We start from the raw sequence: 18,315 nt of genomic DNA, 5'->3' as shown, positions 1-18,315 counted from the left end.
GCAGGGGGTCTCAGGGGATGTCAGGGGGTCTCAGGGGATGTCAGGGGTTCTCAGAAGGGTGCCATACCTGCTGCACCACTTGCTTGAGCACACTGTCCCTGTAGGCAGGCCCGTTCCTGCGCACAGCCGTCATGAGCAGGTCGCACACGCGGTACACGGTGTCGGGCAGCTCGTCCAGCAGGCGGGAGCAGCCCGGCAGCATCGAGTCGGTGAAGGCTCCGAGTTCCGCCGGCTCCAGCGGCTCGGCCCCCTCGAACTTCTCCAGGCACTTGGCCTCCTCCTCTTCCTGCCGCTCCCGCGCCCGCCGCTCCTCCTCCTCCTTGCGGCACGCGGCCTCCTGGGGAGGGACAGGGGTGAGAAATGGGGGTGAGGGGAGAGGGGGTCTGGGGGAGAAAAACGAGGGGTTTGGGGATGGAGGTTTGGGGGAAGAAATAGGACTTGGGGGAGAGAAATAGCCCCCCCATAGCCCCCCATCCCCACGCTCACCTCAGGGGACTCTGCCCGCTGGTCCATGGGGATGTCCTGGCCCAGGGACATGGCGATGGCCCTCATCATCTGATCCTCCTCGGACATGCTCAGGTCCTGGGGGGCACAGGGGGTGTGAGGGGCTGTGGGGGGGATCTCAGGGACCACCCCTGCCCCAATACTCACCCTTGCCGCGCCCCCCATGAGCGGGGGCGGGTGGGTGAGCAGGTACTCGGTGGCCTGTTCCATGGTGTTGGTGTTCAGCAGGGCCTCCATGGCGTGTTCCCGGGAGAAACCCATGTCCATCAGCTGGGGGGGCACATGGGGTGGGGTTAGAGAGGGCAGGGGGAACAGAGAAGGAACAGAGAAGGGATTTTAGGGATAAAAACTGGGTCTCAAGAATAAAAAAAGGCTGTCAGAGTATCAAATAGGGGAGTTGGGGGATAAAATTGAGGGGTTGGAGGTTAAAAAAAGAGGTATCGAGAACCCAAAGGAGGTTTGAGAGAACCAAAAATTAGTTTGGAAGGCAAAGAGGAAGATTGGGGGGGAACAAAATGAGGTTTGGAGATAGAAGGAAATGATTTGAGGTATTAAGAAAAGAGGTCTGGGAGAACCCAGAGCAAGTTTGAGGGAACCAGGAAAGGTCGAGGTTTGGCAAGTTTTGGGGTCACAAGACCGAGGTTTTGGGGGTGCCCAAGGTTGAGCGTGGGGAACACAAGACTGAGATTTTGAGGGACACAAGACCAAGGTTGGGGGTCACAAAGCTGAGGTCTGGGGGGTCACAATGCTGAGTTTTTTGGGGTGCCCAATGCTGAGCATGGGGGGTACAAGACTGACATTTTGGGGGACACAAAGCCAAGGTTTGGGGGGGTCACAAAGCCGGGTTTGGTGCCTCCCCACCCCACCTGTTGCAGCTGCTGCTGGTTGACGTGTGGCTCCCGGCGGGGCCCCCCCTCCTCGCCGCCCGGCTCGTCGCCTGCGGGTCCCTCGCGCTCGCGGCCCAGGCGCTCCCGCAGCAGCGGCTCCGCGCGCAGGATGTGGCACAGGATGGCCAGCATGGACTCGGCCATGCGCGCCCCGTACACCTTCAGCGGCCGCCGCTGCCACAGCTGCTTGATGCACGCAAAAGCCGCCTGAGGGGGAACACGAGAGGGGGACATAAATGTCAAAGGCAGGGGGGACATAAACATGACCCTATTTCCCCATTCTTTTGTTCTCTCTTTTCCTGCCCTTTTTCCATCCGGGTTGCCATCCATTTTTCTCTCCCTTTTGCTGCGTTTTTCTCCCCTCGCATTTCCCGATGTTTTTCTGCTCCTTTTTCTCACTGTCCTTCTCCTCACGTTTCCCGCCATTTTTCCCCTCACATTTCCCGCCATTTTTCCCCTCACATTTCCCGCCATTTTTCCCCTCGCATTTCCCGCCATTTTTCCCCTCATGTTACCCACGACTTTTTCCCCTCATGTTTTTCACCATTTTTCCCCCTCACGTTTCTCACCATTTTTTCCCCTCACGTTTCCTGTCATTTTTCCCTCATGTTTCCCATCCTTTTTCTCTTACATTCCCCACCCTTTTTGCTCTCATTTTTGCCTCATACTTCTTACCCATTTTCTCTTTTCCCATTCTTTTTTCCTCACATTTCTTGCCATATCCCTGCTTTCATGACCCTTCTTTGCTCCCTTTTCACACATTTTTCTCTCTCCATTTTCCCCGCTCTTTTCCCCTCACCTTTCCCACTCCTTTTTGTCTTCCAACCCTTTTCCTGCGCCCCCAAGTCTCCCCTCTGCCCCTCAAATCCCCCTTTCCCCCCCTTATTTCCCTCCCAGACCTTCTGAGTGACGACGAGGAAGCGCAGGGCGCTGAACGGGGGATGCCCGTGGGGAGGTCCCTTGGCGGGCAGCGCGTGGGGCGACTCCAGCACCGTGCTGGGGTTCACCATCTTCTCCACCAGCATCAGCCACGCATCCAGGAACTCGCCGGTGCCATCAGGCAGGTCAGGGTGCTCCAGGCCCTCGCCCACAGGCACCTTCCCCCCCATCGACAGCGCCCAGTTGAACGTCCTGGGGGGAAAACGGGGTGAGAGGGGGACCCCAAGATCATGGAACCCCCACAGGAGGGTTGGGGGACAGAGGGCTGGGGGTGGGAGTGCTTGGAGGGAAACGGAGGTATGAAATAGGGGTCAGGGGTTGGAAATGGGAGCAGAAAGGTACAAAATGGGGTCCAGGGGGGGCAAAAAATGGGGGTCGGGGAAAATAGGGTGAGAAATGCATGAAATGGGGATCAAGGAGAGAGGAAACGGGGTCAGGAAGGCACAAAATGGGAGTCAAGGGCAGGACACAGGGTCAGGAAAGCACAAAATTGAGTCCAAGGGATTAAAAAAAGAAACAGAGAAAATTAATGGGGTTAGAAAGGCATGGAATGGGGTTCAAGTGGAGGTAAATAGAGACTGTGAGGTGCAAATTAGGGGTTGGGGATGGGAAAAAGGGTTGGGGGAAATGAAATGGGGCGAGAAGAGCACAAAATGGGGTTCAAGGGGTGGGAAATGAGATCTGGGAGGCATAAAATGGGTTCAGGGGTAGGAGATGGGGACACAGGGTAAGAAGTGGGGCTGGGGGCACAAAAGGGGGTGAAGGGGCAACAAATGGGGTTGGGGTTCAGGGGTGGGGTTTGGGGTTGAGGGGGCAGGGGCCCAGGGCAGGGCCGGGGCTCACTCGAAGAGCGCGTTGTGGCCACCGGAGCAGAGGAACTTCTGGAGCATGAGGTGATAGGGGAACTTGCGCTCATCGAAGAGCATCGGGGACGTGAACCCCACCGAGCAGATGAAGAACGTCAGCCTGAGGGTTGGGGAGAAGGGAGGGAAGGAGGGTCAGGCTGTGCCCATGGCACCAACCACACCCACCCCAGACCCAAAACTCCACTCTCAGGAGGCCACAGGGAATACCAGCCCTGCCCAGGTAAGGTGGACACACCCTGTGTGACAACACACCCCTTTTCCTTGGCTCCATCCTCATCATCAGCTCCACCCCACCAAGACCTGCCTCTTCTCCCTAGCTCCACCCCAATTAAACCCCACCTTGTCATTTAACTCCACCTCAATTAAACCCCACCTTGTCATTAGACTTGGCCCCAATTAAACCCAATTAAACTCCACCCTTCCCACTGGCTCCACCCCAATTCAGCCCCACCCCTTCCCCTTGGCCCCACCCTCAAATCCCACCCCTTCTCAGCTCTGCCCCCTTCTTCAAGTCCCTTCCCCAAATGTACCCCCTCAATAGAGACCCCCGAAAACCCCTCCTGCTTCCCCCGATATCCCCCCAAAACCCTTCCTCACTTCCTAAAAGGCCCCCCATAACCCTTAATTTCCCTCCCCTCTGCTGTCCCCTGTCCCACCCTCTCCATGTGTCTCACCTGAAGCGGGGGGTGGGGGTGTAGGGGGGGGGCTGCCAGCTGAGCCCCTTGGTGAGCAGGCGGGTGAGGGCCGAGGCCGTGGCCCGGGCGGCCGCGGTGGGCGCGGGGGCGGCGGCGGCCGCGTGGTGACTGCGGCGCTGCCGCACCGGGGACCCCACGCACAGCTTCACCAGGAGCCCGAAGAGCTCGGCCAGAGCCCGGCCCAGCCGGGACGAGGCTGTGGGGAAACAGGGAAACAGTGAGAGACCCCCGGGATGGGCACGACAGGGACAAGGGACAGCCCAAAGAGCTTGGCCGGAGCCCGGCCCAGCCAGGACAAGGCTGTGGGGACTTGGGGGACACAGTGAGAGACCCCTGGGACGGGGGCAGACACCCCCAGGATGGGGACAGGGGCAGGGTGAGCCCCCCAGAATGGGGAGAGAGGACATTGAGACCCCCAGGATGGGGACAGGGGCAGGGTGAGCCCCCCCAGAATGGGGAGAGAGAACACTGTGAGACCCTCAGGATGGGGGAGACAGAACCCGGCCCAGGCAGGATGAGGCTGTAGGGAGGGGGGACACAGTGAGAGACCCCCAGGATGGGGTACAAGGTGAGAGACCCCTGGGATGAGAGGAAAAGGATGAGAGACATCTCCAGGGTGGGGTCTCCAGGATGGCCCTTCCAGGCCATTTTTGTCCCCCCCTCCCATTTTTGCCCCCCCCAGCCCATCCTTTCCCCCCCTCACCAGAGAGCAGGGGTTTGATCTGTTTGATGCGGGCAGCCATGGCCGGGGTGATCTTGGCCTTGGCTTTGGGGTCAGCGGTGCTCGGCTCGTCCGTCTCCATCGGGGCCAGGGCCTCCCCCTCCAGCCCCATCCCCTCCAGCAGCCCCTGGGCTGGGGGGGGGTCACTGCCCGCCCCCCCTGTGGGACTCGGACCTTCCGCTTCACCCTCTGGGGGTAAAAGATGAGGTGAGACCCCCAGAGACCCCCCAAGAACAACCTCCCCCACAAACACCCCCTTCCACTGGAGAGCCCCCCAAACCCTCCCATCCCCCAAATGTGCCCCCTCCCATAGAACCCCCTTCAAAACCCTCCTCCTTTCCAAAACCCCAAACCCTTCATTCCCCCAAAGACCCCTTCCTCCTAAAGGAACCCCTCAAAACCCTCCTCTCCCCAAAACAGACCCCCAATTCCCCCTTTCCCTTCTAAAGACCCCCTCCCCTAAACACCCCCAAAGTCTCTCCTACCCACAGTGACCCCAAAGACCCCTAACTCCCCCTTTACCCTAAAGGCCTCCCCTAACTCCCCATGAGACTCCCCAAAGACGCTTTTGTATCAAAAACGCCTTCCAAGCTCCCCTTCTCCTACTGACGCCCCCAATCCTCCCAGCCTCTTTCCACTGGAGCCCCTTCCCTCCACCAACAGCACCTCCTGCAGCCCCCCCAGAGCCCCCCGGTCCCCACCTGCCCTCCGGCCGCCCTGGGGGGGGCTGGGCGCCTTCTCCTCCTTGGGCACCAGTTTCTGCATGTCAGCCTGGCCGAACTCACACCCTGGGGAGGCTGGGGGCACACAGGGGAGGGTCACAGGGTGGGGGCTCCTTGGAACCCCTCAGAGCTCCTCAAATCCCCCCTGAGCCCCTCAGAGACCCCCCAGCCCCACAGAGTCCCCCTCAGCCCCCCTGACAGTGCAGGGGTGAGGGGACACCCCACCTCACAGTTACTGGGGTGTGGAGGCAGCACCTCAGTGCTGAGACCCCCAAGACCCCTCGAGTGCCCCCCAGGATCCCCCAAGCCTCCCATATCTGTTAGGGATGCAGCAGAGGGACAACAGGATGGTGCTCTCCCGTTCCTCCCAGCCCCCCTGGGTGCCCCCCAAGGCCCCCATACCTGTTAGGGGTGCAGAGGGACAGCAGCACGGTGCTCTCCCACACCAGGGAACAGTAGAGCTGGCTCAGCTTCCCCAGCACACTCAGCCCCAGCTGGGACCCCCACTGGTTCACAGAGATGGCCCTGATCTCGCTCTGGGGGGGGAACAAAGAGCCCCCAAAATCTCCCCTGAGAACCCAAAACTTGCTTTGGACGCACCAAATTCCTCCTTGCTTAACAAGGACGTGCCTCAGCCGTTCCAAAATCCTCTTTACTATGCCCAAAATTCTCCTCAGCCCCCACCATAATCCTCCTCACCTCCACTTAAGACACTCCTCAGCCACCCCAAAATCCTCCATGACTCCCCAAACCCTTCCCCAACCACCCCCAAATCCAGGTTTAAACCCCAAAATTACCTGCCCTGCCCTGCAGGTGTGCACAAATGTCATGATAAAGGTACAAAGCCCTCCCAAACCGAGGTCTAACCCCCCCAATTGGGGTTTAACCCCCCTCAAGTTACCTGCCCCGCCCTGCAGGTGTGCACAAACATCACGATGAAGCTACAAACCCCTCCCAAACTGAAGCGTAACACCCCAAATTAGGATTTAACCCCCCAAATCAGGCTTTAACCCCCCCCAAATCCAAGATTTAACCCCCCCCACAAGTTACCTGCCCCACCCTGCAGGTGTGCACGAACATCATGATGAAGGCGTGGGCAGCGGTCAGCGCGTGCAGCAGAGGGGTGGCCTGGGCTGACAGCGTCGCGTCCGGCACGGCCCCGGCGCCCGCCAGCTCCCGCAGCAGCACCGACCCCCCCGGAGCCTCGATGGGCCGGTGCAGCGGCTCCAGCGCCGACAGCACCGACTCCAGCTGCACCAGCCCCTCCTGCAGAACCTTGGGCTCGTGGGACAGCGTCTGGGGGGGGCAAAGAGGGGTCACAGAGGGATTTGCAGCCCTCCAGTGATGACTTGAAGTTCCCTCCTCACAGCAGGATGGATTTGCAGCCCCCCAGGGTAGGTTTGAAAGCGCCCCAGGATAGACTTGCAGCCCCCCGCCAGGAAGAGATTTAAGCCCCCCCAGCCCTCACCAGGATGGACTTGCAGATCCCAGGATGGATTCAAGCCACCCCCCTACCCCAGACCTCATCAAGATGGATTTAAGCCCCACAGGATGGATCTGCAGCCCCCCTGGATGGATTTAAAACCCCTCAACCCTCACCAGAATGTATTTGCAGATCCCAGGACAGATTTAAGCCCCCCCAGCCCTCAGCAGGATGGATTTGCAGCCCCCCTGGATGGATTTAAAAACCCCCAACCCTCACCAGGATGGACTTGCAGACCCCTGCCACGGCCTGGCAGGCGGCAGAGGTGGGGAAGTCGACGGGCAGGTTGGGCAGCCCCAGGATGGTGACGAGGGGCCGCAGCCCCCGCTGGGCCACGAACTCCTGGCAGTGATCATCTGTCGTGTTGTTGCTCAGGATCGACTCCACGAACTTCATCTGGGGGGTGGGAGATCAGGGGGGTCAGGGAGCCCTGAAACCCCCACCCTGGGGGGCTCAGAGGGGTGCCTGGGGGACAGGGCATCCCCAAATCCCCCTCAGGGAGCTCCAAAATTCCATCTCGGGGAGTTCAGGGGTGCTCAGGGGACAGGGTGGCCCCAATAACAGGAGGGTTCAGGGGAGACCCCAAAATCCCACCCTAGAGGGGGTTCAGTGAGGCAAGGCAGCCCCCAAATCCCCCCCCAGGGGGCTTCAGGGGGGCTCATGGCACAGGAGAGAACCAACTGTCCCCAGGGGGCTTGGGAGTGGGCAGGGGGAGCCTCAATTATCCCCTGGGGGGGGGTCAGGGGGCTCAGGGCATGAAAGGGACCCCAATTCTCTTCCAAGGGGGTTCAGGGGGGCTCAGGAAGCCCCAGTGCCCCCAGAAGGTTTGCTCAGGGTGGTCTGGGGGGCAGGGGGAGCCCCAATTTCCCCAAAGGAGAATTCAGGAGGGTTCAGAGAACAAAGGACACCCCGAAATCCACCCCCAGGGGGGCTCAGAGGAAAAGGGAGCCCCAATTCTCCATCCTGAGGGGGTTAAGGAGGGGGTTCAGAGAGCAGAGGGACCCCCAGTCCCACCCCTCCTAGGATGGTTGTGTCCCCCAGCCCCTCACCACGTTCAGGATGTAATCCATGAGGGGGATGGGGATCCGCTCCTCTGTGCCCACCACCCTGCAACGACATGGAAGTGGGAGTGAGACACCCCCCCAGTCACAAGACCCCAAGACCACCCCAAAAATCCCTCCCAGACCACCCTGCTCACATCTGTGTGAGCTCAGCCTCATCCCCACCCCAAACTCCCCGGGAGACCTCCGCTCACATCTCAGTGAGCTTGGCCAGCCCAGGACCCCCCACTCACGTCTGGGTGGGCTCGGCCTCGCTCTGCTGGGCGGCCCCGAAGCTCTGCATGGCCTGAACCTCCTCCTCCTCCTCATCCTCGCTCGAGGCCTCCTCGGCGGCGTGGGGGGAGCGCGGGGGGGGCGCAGCCCCCGCCCCCTCCCCCTTCTGCATCGACGGCTTCTGGCAGATGTACTTGGGGTCCCGGCCCAAGCTGCAGATCTCCTCCAGCAGCTGGGGAGGGGGGGTTCAGTGAGTGGGGGACCCTGGGGACATGCCCAGAGCCCCCACCGGTGTCCCCCTGGCGTCACCTTGATGATGGCGGTGGTGGCGTCGGTTTTGAGGGTGGGCTGGTGCCGCATCAGCTCGTCCACGGCGCTGCCCAGGTTGGAAGCCGTGTCACCTGGGGGGGGCAAAGGGAGGTTCGAGAGGAACCCCAAGAAATAGGGGGGACCCCAAAAAGAGGGGGTCCTCAAAAAAATTAAGAGATTCCCAAGAAATATGTGTGTTCCCAGATACAGGGATGTTTGCCCAAAGAAACTGCAGGTCATTAAAAATGGAGGGCATCTCCAAAAAATCACCCACCCCAACCTCCCAAATCCCCATTTGGGGTCTTACTAAGGAGTTTGGAGCTGTGACAGCCAGTGTGTGCATTCCCTCCCAAAGCCCACTGTTTGGGGTCTCCCAGCCTGATCTGGGGTCTCACCCAGTGGGTTGGAGCTGTGTCTGTGTATCCCCCTCCCCACTCCCCGCTTTGGGGTCTCACCCAGAGGGTCGGAGCTGTGTCTGTGTGTCTCCCTCCCCACTCCCCACTTTGGAGTCACCCAGGATATTGGAGCTGTGTCTGTGTCTCCCCCTCCCCACTCCCCCCTTTGGGGTCTCACCCAGAGGGTCGGAGCTGTGTCTGTGTCTCCCTCCCCAATGCCCCTGTGGGGTCTCACCCAGTAGGTCGGAGCTGTGTCTGTGTCCCCTCCCCAATCCCCCCTGGAGCCTCACCCAGGGGGTCGGAGCTGCGCCGTCTCCTCATGGCGGGCAGGTAGTCGGGCGACAGCAGCACCTTGAAGAGGCGCTCGAAGGGCTGGCACTGCACGAAGCTCTGCAGCCCCCGCGCGTTCAGGCACAGGGCGGAGAACACGTTGGGGAGGGACCCCAGGACCTCACGGGTGGCTGGGACCTGAGGGGACAGGGCAGAGGTGGCACAGGTAAAGCACAGGACAAGTCTAAGGGACAGACTCAGGGCAGAGAACACACTGAGGAAGGAGCCCCACACCTCACAGGTGACTGAGACCCGCGCAGGTGGGACACAGGTGATGGACAGCTTAGGGACAGGACAGGTGTGAGGCACAGGTGACAAACAGGTAAGGGACACGTGACAGAAGTGAGGGACAGGTGCGAGGTGCAGGGCACCGAACGTGTTGGGCAGCGAGCCCGGGATCTCCTGCTTTGCTGGAACCTGGGCAGGTGAAGGACAGGTGAGAGGCACACCTGGGGCAGGTGTAGGTGCAGGACAGATGGAGGGCAGCCCTGGGGACAGGTGAGGGGCAGACACAGAACAACCACAGGAGCAGGGCTGGGCACACACGGGGTAGGTGTGCCATGGGCAGGTACAGGACAGGTGAGGGTACAGGTGAGGGCACAAGGAAAGGTGCAGCTACAGGACAGGTGACAGAGATGCAATGGAACAAGTGAGTGCAAAGATGGGAGAACAACAGAGGAGACAAAAAAAACAGGTAGAAGAAGAGCTAAGCACGTCACGTCCCTGAGGCAAGAGATGAAAGAACAAGTGAGGGAATAGGTGAACTGGCAAGTGAGGAAACAGGTCATTCAAGAGCAGGGCATCCAGCAGGACATGGGTGAGGGGACAGGTGAGAGCACAGGTACAAGGACAGATAAGGTGACATGTGAAGGGACAGGTGTCACCCCCATCCTTGATGAACAGGGTGTGCAGCAGGATGTCAGTGAGAAAACAAATATAGGAACAGGTAAGAAGACAACTGAATGCACATATATAAGGACAGCTACAGGAACAAGTGAGGGACAGGTGTCACTCACGTCCTTGATGAGCAGGGCGTGCAGCATGACGTCGGTCAGGCCATTGTCCTGCAGCGACGAGAGCAGAGAGGGCTCCTGGAACACGAACACCGTCACCACCTCGGTCGCTGCGGCGGGAGGAGACACAGGGGGGCACTGAGGGGGTGGGAGGGCCTGGGGGGGCTGGGGGGAGCCCCCAACCCCTGCCCACCCCCCCTGGGGGCCCGGGGTGCCGCTCACCCAGCAGGAACAGCGAGGGGCCGTAGTACTCGGCGTTGCTGATGATGTGCTTGAGCGACGTGGGCAGTGACCCGTCCATCACTGAGGGGGGGACAGCCAGAACAGGGGGTCAGGGGGGCTGTGCCACCCTCCCCACTGCCCCCAAGGGTCTGAGAGGTCTCAGGGACCACCCACCGTGGCGGATGCCGTCAGAGAAGGCGGGATCCTGGATGGCTTTCTTGAGGAAGTTCAGCATGGATTTGAGCAGGGCGGCGCGCTGGGGGATGCACTGCACTCCTGGGGGGGCACAGGGTGGGGTGAGACCCCCATGGTGCCTCCACAGCCCCCACACCACATCCCCCAGCCCCCCGGGGGTCACCTACCGCCACGTGGGGAGGGGGTGGCACTGCCAGGGCCGGAGCTGGTGCTGGGCACGGCCGGGGGGGCCGAGGGGCTGCTCTCCATGGCCACGTCGGTCACTGCAGGGGCACAGGGACAATGGGGGGTCTGGGGGGACACTGGGGGGGTCCCAGGGGACACCGGGGGGGGGACAGACCCCCTGCTCACCCTCCATGTCCGTCTCCATGTCCTCGCCCTCAGGGGCCGCTGTGGCCGGGGGTCTCTGCACCTTGGGCTTGATGACAAAGGGACACTCCCGGCGGCACAGGTCGACCTCGTGCTGGGGGGGAGGGACAGTCAGGGCTCCAGAACACCCCCAAAAACACCTGAGGGGACCCCCAAAATAACCCCAGAGGGACACAGAACAACCCCAGGGGATCCCGACCCAAAACCACCTGGGGGGACCCCCAAAATAACCCCAAAGAGACGTAGAACAACCTAGGCAAGAAAGACCCTGGAGGGCACCCCAAACCACCCCCAGAGGAGCTCAGAAAGACCCAAGCAGGATCGCAGAACAACCATGGGAGGCCTAGAACACCTCGGAGAGACCCCCAAGCCACCCCCAGAGGACCCCAGGACAAATCCAGAAGACCCCAGAACAACCCTAGGGGACCCCACTACTACCTCAGGGGTCCCCAAAGCTGGGCCAGTGTGACTCCAATCCCCCCTGGGTGTCCACAAAGTCAGAGCAGGGTGACCTCAAGCCCTCCCCGAGGGACCCCAGAAGCCCCCTGGGGGTCCCCAGGCCCCACCTCGAGGCGGTAGATGAAGATGGAGAGGCCGCTGTGGGCCTGGAACGCCGCCATGTCCAGGTTGGTGATGAGATCCACCACCCTCACCGCCCGCGTCACAAACGTGATCTGGTCCTGCTCATCCCCCAGGAACTTGATCACCTTCGGGGTGGGGACAAAAACAGGCTCAGGAAGGTCCTTAAACGGGTTCAACCCGCCCCCCAAAAAGGAGGAGAGCCCACCTTGAGCAAGCGCCTCCATCATCCCACACGACACCAGCGCCTCCCCACCCGCGTCGTAACTGGCCAGGTGGTAGAGGAAGGAGAACAGGGCCGTGGCGAACTGGTGGGGGTAGGGCTCCATGGAGGGGTCTGGGGGGCACAGAGGGGTGTCAGGACGGGTCAGTCCCTCCCCCAGGACCCCCCAAAGCCCCCAGACCCACCGATCATGGCCTGGATGCAGTTGCGGACCAGCACGGGCAGGAAGCCGTGGTAGGAGGCGGTGCCGGTGCAGTCGATGATGCTGCTCAGCTTGGGGGTCCTCTCCAGGTGCACTATGGACGTGAGGGTCCGCAGGGACGCCGCCTTGATGTCCTGGGGGGGGACAGGAGGGTCAGGAGGGCTTGGGGCAGGTCTGGGGAGTCCCACAGGAGGTTTGGGAGGTCCTCTCCAAGTGAGCTATGGACGTGAAGGTACCCAGGGATGCCGCCTTGATGTCTCGGGAGGGGGTACAAAGGAGTCAGGGAGGTGTTTGGGGGCTCCCAGAGAGGCTTTGAGAAGTCCTAGGGATGTTTTGGGAGTGCCTCACCATGAGCTGCTTGTCAGGAATCTGCAGGGTGGTCCTGAGAATGTTTTGGGGAGTCTCAGGAGAAGTTTAGGGGGGTCTCATCGTGAACTGTCTGTCAAGGATCTGCAGGGTGGTCTGGGAGTGTTTTGGGGGGTGTTTTGGGGTCTCACCATGAGCTGTTTGTTGGGGATCTGCAGGGTGTTTTGGGAGGTGTTTGGGGGTCTCACCATGAGCTGTTTGTTGGGGATCTGCAGGGTGTTTTTGGGAGGTGTTTTGGGGTCTCAGGGGGTCTCACCATGAGCTGTTTATTGGGGATCTGCAGGGTGGTCTGGGGGGTGTTTTGGGAGGTGTTTGGGGGTCTCAGGGGGTCTCACCATGAGCTATTTGACAGGGATCTGCAGGGTGTTTTGGGAGGTGTTTGAAGGTCTCAGGGGGTCTCACCATGAGCTGTTTGTCGGGGATCTGCAGGGTGTTTTGGGAGGTGTTTGGGGGTCTCAGGGGGTCTCACCATGAGCTGTTTGTCGGGGATCTGCAGCACGTCCACCAGCTCCTCGATGAGCCCGTTGTACAGGATGCTGTTGGCTGATTCCTGCAGGGCGTTGGAATACACTGCAGGAGGAATCAGGGGGGGTCACAACCAGCCCCCTCGAACCCCTCCCCACGCCCAGAAGCCCCCCAAAGAAGCCCACCCAGGATGGAGATGGCGTGGAGCCGGGCCTGCACCGCCTGCAGCCGCTTCCTGTGCGTGGAGAAGCCGTGGGCCAGGCGGATGTGGGTGAACAGCAGCATCTGGGGGGGGGGAGGGTACAACGTCAGGGGGGGTCTGGGGGAGACCCCCCAGCCCTGGATGACCCCCAAGACCCCCCCAGTCCCCCTGGGTTCACACCTGTTTGTCCTTGGGGATGTTGTACATCTTGGTGAGCGACTCCATGATCTCCGAGGGGCTCTCGGAAATCTGAGAAGGGGGGAGAGAAAATTGGGGAGGGGGCGAAAATGGGGGTGAAAAGGGAAAAAATGAGGGTGGGAAAACAAAAAGTGGGGGTAAAGAGGAACAAAAATTGGGAGAAAAAGACAATAATGGTGAGAAGAACTAAAAAGGAAAAAAATATGGATAAAAAAGAAATATAAAGGTAAAAAAATATTAACAAAACAAAAACGCAATGAAAAGTAGAAAAGAAATAAAAACGAAAAAATAAAGATTAAAAAAATAAGAATGAAGATAGAAATATTAGAAACATAAAAAATTAGTAAGAAAAGAAAAAATGAGAAAGACAAAACCACAACAGTGAAAAACCAAAAACAACAAATAAAAACAAAAAATTAGAAAATTAAATGTGAGAGTGGCGAAAGAAATCATAATTAAACGGAAAAAAATGCCAACAAATAAAAAATAATGCACAGAAAAGAGCAGCAAAAAAGGAAAAAATAAAAGTGAAAAAAAAACAGACACAGAAAATGAAAAATGAGAATCAAAAACAGAAACAGAGTGGAAAAGAAACAATATACCAAAAAGTAGCAAAAACAGAATGAAAAATGAAATAATCAAGGAAACAAAAAGGGACTGCAGTGTTGGGGGGGCCCCAATCAAAGCAGAGCCCCCCTCCCCAAATCAAGGCCCCCCCAGACTCACCTTGTCCAGCTGCTCGATGTGGATGTAGTGCAGGGTGGTGCTGGTGGCCTAGGGGGGCAGACAGGGTAAGGGGGGGCTCCGGTGTTTTAGGGACCCCCCATTGCCCCCCAATGTCCCCCTCACTCACCCTCTTGTCCACCTTGACCTCGACCCCCGGCTCGGCGTAGAACTCGAAGTGCAGGGTGGTGGCACTGGGGGGGTATTTCTGGGGGGGGCACAGGAGGTCAGGGGGGGTCAGAGGGGTCCCCTCCCCTGAGGGGATGTGGAGAGGGGGTCACAGGGCCAGGTTGGGGACACTGGGACATGGGGGGTGTGGGACTGAGGGACCCCAGAGTGTGACAGGGGTGGCAAAGGGGGATTGGGGACCCTGGGGATGGGATTTAGAGGACCTGGGGTGTTGGGAACCTTTGCTGGGGGGACAAAGGGAACAAAGGGGGGGTTGGGGACCTTGGGGGGGGACAGAAGGAATAGAGGGATGTTGAGGACCTTGGCGAGGGACAAGAGGGTCGAGGAGAATTCTGGGGGTCCCCAGATGTCACAGGAGGGCCCAAGTGAGTTTTGGGGTCACTCACCATCATGTGCAGGTCCCGGCAGCACTCGGCCAAACCGAACCCGTTCTCCTTTCCACCCCAGCTCTGTGGGGAAATGACCCAGCTCAGCACCAGGGACCCCCCCGAGTCCTCCCACCTCAGCCAGGAGCTGCAGCCGGGTGACCAGGGACCCCCCAGGATCCCCCATCCCCTGAGGACCCCCCCAAAGCCCTCAGGGCCCCCTCCCACCTCAGCCAGGTGCTGCAGCCGGGCCAGCAGGGGCCCCCTGCGCTCGGAGCCCAGGCGGGTGATGTAGTTGGAGCGTTTGCTGAACACGTAGAGCAGGTTGAGCACGGCCAGCACCACGTGCATGTCCGAGGAGGCCAGCAGGGTGGTCAGGTGCTGGGGGGATACAGAAGAGGTCAGGGGGGGCTACAGAGACGCCCAGAACATGGTGGGACACAGACAGGGGTGTTACAAAGCTCCCAACCCCTCCCCAGGACCACACGAGTGTCTGAGCAGGCCAGCAGAGTGGTCAGGTGTTGGGGGGGTCAAGGAGGGTCAGGGATGGGGACAGAGGGGGTTACACAGACCCCCAGGACCCCCAGACTGTGGTCAGGTGCAGTGAGAATGTATTGGGACAGTGCCACTGCCTGGGACCCAGCATGCCAGGCCCAGAAGGGGGGGCATGGGAATGTCACACCCAAACCCTCATTTCAGGGATTTTGGGGTGCCCCCACCTCGATGGAGCTGTAGAGGTGCCTGGAGAAGCTGTACTCGATGAGCAGGGCGGTGAAGTTGAGCAGGGCCAGCAGCAGGGCCTTCAGGGGTTGCCGCTCGGGCCGGTCGCAGCTCAGCATCCAGCTCATGGTGTCCACCGGCCGCCCCGCCTCGGCCAGCAGCGCGTCGAACCGGTCCAGCAGGTCCACCCAGTGGTACAGCTCGCACTGGGGGGGCACAGACACACGTTGGGGGGGGTCACAACACGGACTGGGGGGTGACACAGCCCCCCAGGAACCCCCAGAGATAGGGGGGACACCCCAGTCTGGCCTTGGCCACAAGGGCACAGAACTGGCCCAGCAGGGACACCCACTGGGATGGGGAGTGTTGGGAGAGAGACAAATACAAATTGAGAGAGACATAGCCCCCCTGTGAACCCCCAAAGATGGGGGGGCACCCCAGCCCAGCCCCCAACCCAGCCCAGCCCCCCAGTGCCCACCCAAACCCCCCCAGCTCACACTTGGAGTGGGGGAAAATAACAACAGATGAGGGGGGCACAGCATGGTCCCCATGACCCCCCAGCCAGGGGACGGTCCCAGTCTGGCCCCCAGCCCCCCAAGAACCCCCCCATTCCAGGGACATCCAGCCCACCCCCCAGCCCAGGTCCCATCCCCAATTCTGGGGGCTGGGAACAACCTGGGATCCCTGCCCAGGTGTTTGGGGCACTGGGGGGTCCCCCCCCAACATCTCTGGAATCCCCCCCACCGCCAGGTCTGGGGGGCTGCAGGGATATTGGGGGTCCCTCTGGAGTTCTGGGGCTCCATGAGGGAAAAAGTTTGGAACCACAACAGCCCCAGCACAGGGGGACATTGGTGGTGGTAGGAATTCCCTTTTGGGGGGGGCTGGGGACCCATTGGGGGACCCCCTTGGTGCCTTGGGGGTCCTTTTAGGGTTTTAGAGCTCCACAAGCAAAGGAGTTCAGAACCCCCAAGGGGGAAAAAATAGGGGGGATCCTTTTGGGGAGTCTGGGGGGAAATTGGGGGATCCCCCTGCTTTAGGGATAGACAACAATCAGAGTACCTCTTTTTCATTTAAGGACAAAACTGCAAAAAATTCAGGGTAATTCCCCCTAATTTAGATCTCTAATAAAAATTCAGTTAAGTGTGAGCCACTCTGAAATCTCTGTGAAGTTTGGGGGGCTCAGCCAAGACCAAGCACACCCTTCATTGCAAAACCATTTTGGGGGCTCCCTCCCACTGTGGGGATGCCGTGAGGGAACTGGGGGGGCTCCCTCCAGCGACCCCTCCTGTCTGAGCAACAGTGGATAACCTCACACCAAACCTGACACCACCACAACACATCTGAGACAGTCCCTGGGAATTCTGGTTCCCACCCCAGACTTTTGAAGCCCTCCAGCTCTCTGAGCTCCCCCTCCATGATTCTGGGGCCCCCCCCCAGCCCACCTTGCCGATGTTCCATGTCTTGATCTGCTGCAGCTCCGTCACCAACTGCTCGTCCGTGCAGGCCTTGAGCTTCTCGATGAGGGCCCTGCAGTCGGCAGGCTGAGGGTGGGGGGGGCACGGTCAGCTGGGACCCCCACAATGAGGGGGCAGGGACCCCCGGCAAGGACCCCCCACACCAGGGAGGGTGCAGGGACCCCCAGCAGGGACCCCCCCCTCAACAGACACTGCTGTCACACAGAGACCCCCAACAGAGACCCCCACACCGGGGGGTCAGGGACCCCCCAAGAGGCACCCCAGCACTGCAGAGAACCCCCCAAAACATGGACCCCCCTCACCACAGGAACCCCCCTCAGCTCTCCCCAACCCTGGGTGTCCCCAGCTGTCCCTCAGTGTCCCTGATTCTCCTCCTGAGTGTCCCCAACCCCTCCTGACTGTGGAACCCCTGTAATCCCTGACCCCTCTCCCCATGATGTCCCCAACTCCCCCAGGGTGTCCCGGACTCCCCCTAAGTGTCCCCAATTCCCCTCCCCAGGAATCTCCATTCTCCCCCCACCCCCGTGTCCCCAACACCCCCCCGTCTCTAATTCTGCCCCTCCAAGGTTCCCAACTGCCCCAACTGTCCCCAACCCCTCCTCAGTGTCCCCAACACCCACCTGACTGTCACCAATTTACCCCCACCCCCAATGACTTGAACTCCCTCTAAACTATCTTTGAGCGCCTTCAGATATCCCCATCCCTCCCGGGTGTCCCAAACCCCCCAGGGTGTCCCCAAACGGTCCCCAAACCCCCAGGGTGTCCCCAACCCCCCAGGGTGTCCCCAAGCCCCCAGGGTGTCCCCTCCCTCACCGCCTCCGTCGGGGTTTTCTTCAGCTTCGTCCGATCCACTTTCATTTTGGGGGGGTTCCCGTTTCCTCTCGTTCCTCCTGCACCGCGGGGGGGGGAGGAGTCACACGCAGGGACCCCCGGACCGACCCCCTCAAATTCCTCCCCCGATCACCCCCGGCCCCCGCTCCGGTGACGTCGAACAATGAATGTGCAAAACCCCGCCGAGCCCGGGGAGCCCCGGGGGTCACGGGCCCCCGCCCCTAATTAACCCCCAACGGTCTGTAATTACCGCCGCTAATTAAGGGCTCCCCGCCCTCCCCTGCGGCCCGGCCGGTCCGGTCACGGTGACGCATCAAATTGGGGAGGGGGAATTCCGGGACCCCGGGGCGCTTTGGGTGCCCCCAAAAAAAAAAACCAGCCGGAGGATCCCAACCCCCTCACCCTCCCCAAAAAATCCCCGGAAGGGTCGTCCCCCCAAATTCGCTGGGACCCCCTCCCGGTTTTAGGGATCCCCCAGGTGGCTCCAACCCCAAAAATGGTTCCAAACCCCCTCCAAATTCTCCAAGACCCCCCAGGTGGTTCCAACTCCCCCTCCCGATTCTGGGGGGCCCTTACCGGGAATCACTCCCAGTCCATCCTCGGCCCGGTCGCTGCGGGGGAACCGGGAGCTGCTGGGGGAAATTGAGGGGTGGGGGTGAGTTTTGGGGTCTCCCGGGGAGGGGGATATGATGGGGGGGGGTCTAAGTCGGGGAAAAGGCCCCCAAAATCATTGGGAGTCCCTTAACGGGGGGGGGGAGAGGGGGCCTTAACAGGAGGAAACTGGAAAGGGGGACCCCGAAATTGGGGAGGGTCGGGGAATCACAAAGGGGACCCCAAAATTCCGAGAGTAAAG

General features: G+C 60.4%; 1 protein-coding gene across 1 annotated transcript in view; it reads right to left on the bottom strand.

Annotated features, from left to right (window-relative positions):
- HUWE1 (HECT, UBA and WWE domain containing E3 ubiquitin protein ligase 1) overlaps window positions 1-18,315 on the bottom strand; it is a 48,412-nt gene that overhangs the window by 29,005 nt on the left and 1,092 nt on the right. Inside the window, 35 exon segments of the mRNA XM_050337312.1 lie at window positions 68-337; window positions 487-582; window positions 652-774; window positions 1,371-1,598; window positions 2,291-2,522; window positions 3,174-3,296; window positions 3,871-4,087; window positions 4,595-4,801; window positions 5,314-5,409; window positions 5,565-5,569; window positions 5,737-5,870; window positions 6,385-6,630; window positions 7,037-7,213; window positions 7,867-7,924; window positions 8,112-8,323; window positions 8,401-8,492; window positions 9,086-9,263; window positions 10,142-10,248; window positions 10,361-10,441; window positions 10,535-10,636; window positions 10,723-10,818; window positions 10,907-11,018; window positions 11,491-11,840; window positions 11,912-12,062; window positions 12,764-12,864; window positions 12,945-13,044; window positions 13,142-13,210; window positions 13,886-13,933; window positions 14,013-14,090; window positions 14,458-14,520; window positions 14,665-14,817; window positions 15,156-15,362; window positions 16,599-16,697; window positions 17,445-17,521; window positions 18,039-18,094. Of these exon segments, the coding sequence (XP_050193269.1) occupies window positions 68-337; window positions 487-582; window positions 652-774; window positions 1,371-1,598; window positions 2,291-2,522; window positions 3,174-3,296; window positions 3,871-4,087; window positions 4,595-4,801; window positions 5,314-5,409; window positions 5,565-5,569; window positions 5,737-5,870; window positions 6,385-6,630; window positions 7,037-7,213; window positions 7,867-7,924; window positions 8,112-8,323; window positions 8,401-8,492; window positions 9,086-9,263; window positions 10,142-10,248; window positions 10,361-10,441; window positions 10,535-10,636; window positions 10,723-10,818; window positions 10,907-11,018; window positions 11,491-11,840; window positions 11,912-12,062; window positions 12,764-12,864; window positions 12,945-13,044; window positions 13,142-13,210; window positions 13,886-13,933; window positions 14,013-14,090; window positions 14,458-14,520; window positions 14,665-14,817; window positions 15,156-15,362; window positions 16,599-16,697; window positions 17,445-17,489 (4,656 nt within the window). The 5' untranslated portion in view covers window positions 17,490-17,521; window positions 18,039-18,094.

The sequence above is a fragment of the Myiozetetes cayanensis genome, unplaced genomic scaffold, assembly GCF_022539395.1.
Source record: "Myiozetetes cayanensis isolate MyiCay16 unplaced genomic scaffold, myiCay2020 scf61, whole genome shotgun sequence".
Lineage (NCBI taxonomy): Eukaryota > Metazoa > Chordata > Aves > Passeriformes > Tyrannidae > Myiozetetes > Myiozetetes cayanensis.
This window is presented reverse-complemented; position numbering and strand designations above follow the sequence as displayed.